Source organism: Arachis hypogaea, chromosome 16 (assembly GCF_003086295.3).
Source record: "Arachis hypogaea cultivar Tifrunner chromosome 16, arahy.Tifrunner.gnm2.J5K5, whole genome shotgun sequence".
NCBI lineage: Eukaryota > Viridiplantae > Streptophyta > Magnoliopsida > Fabales > Fabaceae > Arachis > Arachis hypogaea.
In genome coordinates this window covers 8,821,967-8,831,598 of record NC_092051.1, presented here as the reverse complement: position 1 = coordinate 8,831,598, position 9,632 = coordinate 8,821,967, and the positions used below count along the sequence as shown (strand labels likewise).

The window sequence follows — 9,632 nt, the reverse complement described above, 5'->3', positions numbered from 1 at the left end:
ATATTGTAAAACGTTAATTGACAACATACATGACACTTGATATATATGTTTCATTGAACTTTGACTAAATATATTTATGAAAATCTATTAATTTAGTTTTTGTTTTCAATTACATAAATTATATTCCCAATATAATCTAACAATTAAATTTGTTCCTGCGTGGATATGGATGCTCCGAGATATAGCTCGTCCTACTAGAATTCAGACCGGCTTCCCTTGGGCAGAAGGGTGGAACGTCGTCTACTTACTGGCGAGGCGGTGTTGGGCACCTGCAAAGGGACTCCAACGCTCAAGTGAGTAAGAGTGTAAAGTAATTCAGAGTGAAAACTGAATGTATTGCATACCTCTAGACTAGTAGATTACTAGTATATATATTGAGCTGTTGTCGTTTGGTTTGTTACTCGTATCAGGTTTATTGGTATCTTTGTTGCTGGTTTGACGGAGTCTATCCGAATTTGTTGGGATAGTGATGGTTTGAATGGAGAGGTTGTTGGAGAAGGTATCTCTGCCAGTTATACCAAGTTCCGAGATATGTGTGGTTGTGGGCCAGGGTTTGAGTAACGGATCATAGCCCTGAAGTAAGCTGCGCGATGCTCTTGACTTGGTCAATTCGTTGCAAGAGAGGTTGACGACTTATGAGAATGCTGAAAAGGAATTAAAAGAGAAAAATGTGTCCCTTGAAGCTAAACTGGTGGTGCTTGGTGTAGAAAAGAAACAGGCTGAGACTGAGAAGGAAGATCACGGTTTGGAGATGTTTTCGGCTCGGTTTGAAAGGGCTGTTGATCAAGCGAGGCTTCTGGCGCCTGCTGCTGACTTGTCAAAGATGGATCCTTGTAAAGTTGTTGTTGGTGATGAGTTGGTTGAGGACGAGGGTGGTGTTGAGGGTGAGGGTGAAAACCCTGATGTTTAAATTGTAATGAATTTGTTTGTATATGTGGGTTTGGAACTTGTTTGACTTATAGCCGTTTGGCTTTTTTATTTTGAACTGCTGGCTTTTAGCCAAACATATTTGGTAATATTAGGATTTGGTTTCATATTCCTATTGCATGTTTGATTTGTTTGAAGGATATGTTTGTATGTGTCGGATCTTTAGTATTGTTTGTTTGTGATAGTCGGATGAGTAGAATATGAAGTAGGATACAAATGATTGTTTAGTGTTTGTATATAATGAAAAAATGCGGGGTGCTGTGCGTTATTAAAACCTCTCCAGCAAAACCCTCCTTAGGGATAAAATCTGGTAGTAGGAAAAAGAGTACATCACCTTGCCCAACTTATAGACTAACTGAAATATAGTTTTAAAGAAGATGTATTCCAAGTATTTGGTAGGATAGTTCCATCAAGCTTTTGTATTTTGTATGCTCCTTTGCCGATAACTCTTTGGATTCGGAATAGTCCTTCCCAGTTGGCGCTTAGTTTGCCATGTCCTTGTATTTTTCGTATATCTTCAACCCTTCAGAGAACGAGGTCTCCCTCTGAAAATGTCCTTGGTCTGAGCCTCTTGTTGTATTTCCAAGCTATAGCTCGTTTAGCGGCTAGTTGATGCAGTGCTGATTTGTCTCGGTTTTCTTCGACGAGGTCAAGCTCGGTTCTTCTGTTTTCGATGTTGTCGCTTTCGCTGACGTTTGTAGTTCTGGTGTTTTGTAGGGATACCTCAATGGGTATCATGGCATCACATCCGTAGACCAACCTAAAGGGGGTTTCCCTTGTTGATGATTGTTCAGTTGTGTTATACCTCCATAGTACTTCAGGGATAAGCTCGGCTCATTCTCCTTTTGAGTCTTCGAGCTTCTTTTTAAGGCCCAGCAAAATGATCTTATTGGCAGTTTCGGCTAAACCGTTAGTTTGTGGATGTTCGACAGAAGAGAATTGTTGAACTATTTTAAAATTTTGTAAGAAATTTGTGAACTTTTGATCTATAAATTGTCTACCGTTATCAGTAATAATGAATTGAGGAATACTGAATCAGCATAGGATGTTTTTCCATATAAAAAAAATCATTTTTTTGGAAGTGATTTTTGCCAATGGTATTGCCTCTATCCATTTTGTAAAGTAATCAATGGCGACAATTAAAAATTTAACCTGGCCTGGGACGGGAGGAAAAGGCCCGAGGATGTCTAGCCCTCATTTGTTGAAAGGCCAGCATATCTCGAATCGGTGTAACTGCTCGGTCGGGTTGTGGATGATTGGTGCATGACGTTGGCAATGATTGCAATGCTTAACTTTGTTCATGTAGTCTTGTTGTAACGTCGGCCAGTAGTAACCTGCTCGGAGGATTTTGGCAGCTAGGCTTCGGCCGCCTATGTGTGTGCCATAGACGCCTTCATGAACTTCATCTATTGCCAGCTTGGCTTCTGTCGTGTTTAGACATCTTAGGAGAGGTCTTGTAAATCCTCTTTTGTATAGTTCGGTTACGATTATTGTGTAGAAACTTGCTCTTCTTTTGAACTTTTGTGGATTTTGGATGTTGTTGGAGATGTTACCTGTTTGTAAGTAAGTTATAAAGGGTGATCTCCAGTCATCTTCCTGCGAAATACTCGAAATTGTTGTCAGCATAACACTAGGTTCTTCGAGTGTTAGTTGAGATAATATAGGTCGTAGTTTGACTTCTTGTTGTTACTAATTTTGAAAAGATATCTGCTCTATCATTTTGTTCCTGAGGTATGTGGGATATATTGAATCTTTAAAAATTACAGACGAGGTTATTGATGATGGTATTGTATTTTTCTAATAATGGGTCTTTTACCTGGAAGTTACCTGTTACCTGCTGTACCACAAGGAGAGAGTCGCATTTGACGTTTAACTGTGTTATGCCCATTGTGTGAGCCAATCGTAGTCCTGTTATTAGAGCTTCATACTCTACTTGGTTATTGCTTGCGTGGAAAGTAAATTGCAGGGATTGTTCTAGTGCTATTCCTTGTTCATCCTCGAGTAGTATTCCTGCTCCGAAACCCTTACTGTTTGAGGCTCCGTCGACATATAGTATCCATATGTTATCTTTAGGATCTTTTTATTCTAAAGTGAGTTCTGCAATGAAGTTGGCCAGTGCTTGTGATTTGATAGCTCCTCTGGACTGGTATTGGATGTCATATTCTGACAACTCGATCGACCATTTGATTAATCTTCTTGCTAGTTCAGGCTTCGTCAGTATTTGTCTTAAGGGTTGCTCGGTTCTAACCACAATGGTATGGCTTTGGAAGTAGTGTTGCAGGCGTCTGGCTGTTGTTACAAGAGCCAGAACCAGTTTTTCTAGCTTCGGGTATCGGACCTCGGCGTTCTGAAGGAATTTGCTTACGAAGTATACTGGGTGTTGTTGCTTCCCTGTTTCTGTTACCAAGACAGAACTGATGGCATGGTTAGTAATAGATAAATAGAGATAAAGTGGTTTACCAGCCTCTGGGGTTTGGAGGATTGGAGGTGCTGAAATTATGGCTTTGAGCTCGGTGAAAGCTGTTTCGCATTCTTCAGTCCAATGGAACTGTTCTTGTTTCCTTAGGCTATTGAAGAAATGGTGTGATCGGTGGGCTATACGGGGCAGAAAGCTGGCCAACGCTGCAAGTCGGCCAGTCACTTGTTGGACTTCCGTGACTGTCTTTGGGCTTCTCATGTTAAGGATTGCCTAGCATTTTTCGGGATTTGCTTCAATACCTCGGCAAGTTAGCATGCAGCCGAGGAATTTTCCACTCTGCACTCCGAAGGCGCATTTTTCTGGGTTGAGTTTCATGTTGTATTTTCGAAGTTGTTGGAATATCTCTGTTAGATCGTTGACGTGGTTTGCCGTATGTGTTGATTTTGCCACCATGTCGTCGACATAGACTTCTATGTTCCGGCCAATTTGATTTATGAAAATTCTGTCCATGAGTCTTTGGTAAGTATCACCTGCATTTTTGAGTCCAAATGGCATAACCTTATAGCAAAAATTTCCATTGTCAGTAATAAAAGCAGTTTTATCTTGGTCAGCCTCATGCATTAGGATTTGGTTCTAGCCAGAATAGGCATCCATGAAACTTAAACATTGAAAACCAGAGGAACTATCAACAAGTTTATCAATGCATGAGAGGGGTAATGCATCCTTTGGACATGCCTTGTTGAGGTCTGTATAATCCACACACATCCTCCACTTACCGTTGTTCTTTTTTACCATTACCACGTTGGCTAACCAAGTGGAGTATCTGAGCTCTTTGATGAAGTCAACGTTGAGTAGTTTTTGGGTTTCTTCCAGGGAGGCTGCCCTCTTGTCTGTGCCGAGGTGTCTTTTTTTCTGAGCTATAGGTCAGACTGATAGGTTGATGGCTAACTTATGACAGATGACGTTGGGATCCATCCCTGGCATGTCTACTGGGGTCCATGCGAATAGGTCGACGTTTTGTCTTAATAGCTCGGTTAATTGATCTTGTTCATCATTTTTTAGTGTGCTGCCGAGGTATGTATATTTTCCTTCCTCGGTTGTTAACTGAATCTTAGTAAGGTCGTCTGTTGGCATCGGTCATCCTTGATAGTTGGTTCTGGGATCCAGGTCGGCCAGGGGAGGTAATCGATCTGAGTTATATACTGCTTGGACATACTGTTGGTCGGGTTGCCTTGATTGTTCATTTTTTTAGGCTGGCATTATAGCACTGCCTGGCCTCCTTCTGATCTCCGTGGATAGTTACAACTTTATTATCCTGCAAGAGAAACTTGACACACAAATGCATAGTAGAAACAATAGCATTGAATGCATTTAACGAAGGTCTACCTAGAATGATATTATAGGGACTTTTGCAATCCACGACGAGATATTGTATTTCTAAGGTTTTGCTGTTAGGATATTCTCCGAAAGTAGTTTGTAACCAGATGTAACCTCGGATGGACACTCGCTCACCTGGGAAACCTACCAGTTCTCTGGATGAGGGTTGGAGGATCTTGTCGATGAGTTTCATTTTTTGGAATGCTGAATAGAACAGCACGTCCGCGCTGCTCCCTGGATCCATCAGGATCTTCTTTACTAGTGGTTCACCGACCTGTGCTGTAATGACGACTGGGTCGTCCAAGTTTCGATCGGTCGCCTTATAGTCTTTAGGGACGAATGAAATTTTCGGTTTGTCCTTGTTGATGGGTTGGGATGAAGTTGACTTTGTCATAGACATCATAGCTCGGTATGATCTCTTTCTTGCCGAGTTTGTGCATCCGCCACCTGCAAAACCACCAGAAATGCTATTTATTATTCTGCGAGGTGGATTGATATCATTGTCTACCTTTTTCCCTTTATCTCGAGAATTGTCAGTTGTTTTGGATTGCTGGCGGAGGTCTTCTGTGTTTCGCTTTCACCCGCGGCTGTCGATGTACTTGTCCAATAGTCCTTGGCGGGGAAGCTTCTCAAGGACATCTTTTGCTATTACGCAGTCATCTGTGGTGTGGCCATACTTCTGGTGGAAAGCGCAGTACTTGGATTTGTCTACATGTCGCTGGTCCTGATATGTACCGGCCCTGTTTTGGGTTTGATGAGTTTTGAGTGCAGTATGTCTTTTATAATGTCCTCCCTCTTTGCATTAAGGGGGGTGTAGCTGTTGAACTTGGGTGTTAGTCTGAACAATCTTTGGTCTGTTCTGCTGCTTGAGTGCCTGTTTTGTCTTTCCTCTTCTCTGTTTGAGGTGGGTTTTTCCGCTCTTCGCAGTGCTCAAAATTCTTCGATTTCGATTTAAGTTGTTGCTTTTTCTCGGAACTCGGCCAGGATCTTCAGTTTTGCTATGACTATAGACTCTTGGAATTTTCCTAGGTGGAGACCGCTCTTTAGGGCGTGGAGATGGACTTCGGGGTTTAGGTTGGGTATCTCATTGGTTGCTTCAGCGAACCTGGTGATGTAGTCTTTCAGGCTTTCATTCGGCCCTTGTTTAATGGTGCTCAGGTAATCAGAATTGTGGACATATATTTTGGATGCGACAAAGTGATTGACGAACTGGTCGGCCAGCTCATCAAAGTTTGAGATGGAACCTTCAGGGAGGTTGGAGAACCAAATTAAGGCAGCTCCATCCAGAAAGGTTGGGAAAGTGCGGCATAGGATCGGGTCGGATTCTTTGTTCATAAACATCATGGCATGAAATTTGGTGACCTGGACATTTGGGTCTCTTATTCCTTGGTAGGGTTTTAGAGTTGAAGGCAAGGTGAAGTTTTTGGGCATTTCAAAGCTCATAACTTCCTTTGTGAAGGGGTTTGTCCTTTTGGTGGTTGTCTTTGGGGGATTAGGTATAGTTTGTTTGGTCTCTGATGTATGCTCATCGTTGTTGTCCTTGTTTTCTGTATTTTTGTGTTCTCCCCCTTTGCTGTGGTCGTGATGCCTCTGGCGTAAGAGTTCAGCCATTCTTTGATTCTCGGCCCTGAGGGCCTCATTAATTGCCAGGAGCTCGGCCTGGTTAGTATTCGAAGGAGTATGGCTGTGCTCGTCCGCCATGTGCTGTGTCCTGCAAAGAAAAATAAAAAATGCGCAGAATGAAGAGTTGTGGGGTTAGAGATATCTTTGCCCCACGGTGGGCGCCAAATGTTCCTGTATGGATCTGGATGCTCCGAGGTATAGCTCGTCCTACTAGAACTCAGACCAGCTTCCCTTGGGCAGAAGGGTGGAACGTCGTCTGCTTACTGGGGAGGCGGCGTTGGGCACTTGCAAAGGGACTCCAACGCTCAAGTGAGCAAGAGTGTAAAGTAATTTAGAGTGAAAACTGAATGTATTGCGTACCTCTAGACTAGTAGCTTACTAGTATATATATTGAGCTGTTGTCATTTGGTTTGTTACTCGTATCAGGTTTATTGGTATCTCTGTTGCTGGTTTGACGGAGTCTATCCGAGTTTGTTGGGATAGTGATGGTTTGAATGGAGAGGTTGTTGGAGAAGGTATCTTTGCCAGTTATACCAGGTTCTGAGATATGTGCGGTTGTGGGCTAGGATTTGAGTAACGGATCAAAATTCAAAGATTTTCATAAACATATTTGATCAACATCAAATTGGATATGTTAGGTATTATATATGCTATCAATTAACATTTTACATCATTAATTGTTGACAAAAATTATTAATAAAGTAACTGAAAGACAAATATGATTAATTTGTAATTTTTAAATGATCAATTTAATTAATAAATTTTTTTAAAGACAAATTTAAAAAATATCTTATCTTTCAGAGACTAATTTAACTATTATCTGGTATTATAAGTCATGAAGCTTAACCATAAGCAGCTTATCCCAAGAGTCATAAAACGTTAGTTTGCTAAGACGTTTAGGGCTAGAAAGCTACTAGGATTCCATGTATAAAGATCTAAAATGACATGTGATGAATGTAATAGGTCCACTTGTTCCTTCTTTTATTTGCTTTCATATGTCCTTTTCAGTTTTCACACTTTTCTCTTCTTCATTATTCATAATAGTCCTGCTCCATTATTGTAACTTATTGTAACGTACTACTCCTTGCATTTCACGTTCACACAATACATCCATATCCATATTGTTATATTAATAATGTTAAATTAACACCTCAACCAGATAACCATTGTACAAAATCACAAAAACCTGGTGTTGTCTTTACATGGATTTATTGTAGTTATATTAGTTTTTAGTGTAACTATAACTTGATTATTTATTACAAAAATATCATTTAAAATTAACTACTAAAATCAATTACTAATATATTTGTATATAAATGGTGGTAAAAGTATACTTTTACAATTATTACGACAACTCAAAATCATGCGAGTAATATTAAGGTACAAAAGCCTAGCTACTATAAATAAACTAGCTAGAAGTATAATATACTACAATTTTGCTAGAAAAAAAAATATTTAATTAACAATAATCATATAACAATATAATAAATGAAAAAAAAAGTTAAAATTTATTTTGACTAATTATTGATTGAAAAATACGATTTTAAGAATTGCATGGTATTGGTTAGTTCAATTAGATTAACCAAAAATTAATTATTTTATCAGTCAAATTTAGATAAAAATTTCGATTACCAAAATCATTTAAAAAAACTAGTGAATTAGTTAAATAGTCAAATTTGTTGAGAAAATTATTACTTAAAGATTTTATTTTTAAATTTAACCGGTAAAACTTTTTTTATTATTATTAAAAGTTTAAAGATCTAAGTGAGATTATAATTTTTTATTATTAAAAGTTTAAAACTTTTTTTAATTAATATATATATATATATATATAACACTTTTAAATACCTAATTTTACCGGTTAATTTTCAAAATCTTGCTAAAAATCAGTCTCAATCTTTTCTTACGATAAATTTTTAGGGACTAATAATTTTTATTATTATTTAATCAACATAAATATTAAATTATTTTTAATAAATAAATTTTATTAATTTATATGTATAAATTTTAAAAAATATAGATATAAATTATATTAATTTATGTATACAAAATTTTAATAAATATAAATGTAAATTATATATTTTTTATATGTAAAATTTTTATAACTATATATATAAGTTATTATTAGTTAAATACTGTTAAAATAATAATAATATTTACTGACTAACATGGTTCGATATTAACTATATCCATGTCAAAAAATAATAATATTACTGTCAATGAGGCACATGTAATTCTGATATATATCTCAAAGAGTTAAAAAAATAAAAAAGATTTTGGAGCCGAGTACAAGTCATCACTTTGGTGAAACATTTTTGTGCAATTTGGAATTAAAAAAGGGGCAGGGATTAATGAAAACAAAAAGGGTGCTACTCAAATGAAGATGCAAAAAACATCTTTTTATGAAGATGCTTTGTATAAAAGTGTGATTTATTGATTTGGCCATACTTTAAATAAAAACAACACTTTTATAACATATCAAAATCTAACCCTACAATCCATCATCTAAGGGTCAAAAAGAAAAATCATCACATGAAGACAATTATAATATCTTCATGGGAATACCCACCAAACAAAAAAGGGTAACACAAATGTCCACAAATTCGGCAACTTGGATTAAGAAGCAATCGCCGACTCAAAACACAGCACGCGGAAATGCTTAGGCACACGGCAAAATCCTCATTGCACACAAACTTTAATTAATTGAACCATTGAGTTTTCAATCCACGGATTCTTCGGATTTTTTATTTTAATAAATAAAATAAATATAATATTTATCGAAATAAATATTTTTATAAAAATTTATCGATTTAAATTTTTTTTTCATATCTCATTTACACTGTAAATAAGATGTACAAATAAGATATGACAAGTCAAATTAATACGTATAAACGAAATACGTGACAAATCATCTCGTTTACACGATAAACGAGATATGACAAGAAAATTTAAATCGATATATTTTCGTAAAAATATTTATTTTAATAAATATTATATTTATTTTATTTATTAAAATAAAAAATCTCAGATACTTTATTTTTTTATTTGTTAAATATATGTAAAATATAGTTATATATGTATTTTTTATTTATTAAATTAAGTTTATGACATAATATACGAAAAATTATTATTATAAAATTTAGAGTCTAATTTTTATTATTTTTAAAATATTTTTTTAGGCAAAAAAAATTGTACGAAATTTCAACCATCAATAAAGAAACTCCCACAAAACAATATATTAAATAGGATATATAGTGGTTTATGCACTTATCCATAATTTTTATAA

The 9,632-nt window shown here is 36.7% G+C and overlaps 1 protein-coding gene across 1 annotated transcript; it reads right to left on the bottom strand.

Annotated features, from left to right (window-relative positions):
- Nucleotides 1–2,121: 2,121 nt before the first annotated feature.
- On the bottom strand, nucleotides 2,122–2,815 carry LOC140179966 (uncharacterized). The gene is made up of 2 exons (XM_072220336.1): nucleotides 2,744–2,815; nucleotides 2,122–2,523 (listed from the first exon to the last, which is right to left on the bottom strand). Exons 1-2 carry the CDS (start codon nucleotides 2,813–2,815, stop codon nucleotides 2,122–2,124), a joined length of 474 nt encoding a protein of 157 aa, XP_072076437.1.
- Between the last annotated feature and the right edge of the window lie 6,817 nt (nucleotides 2,816–9,632).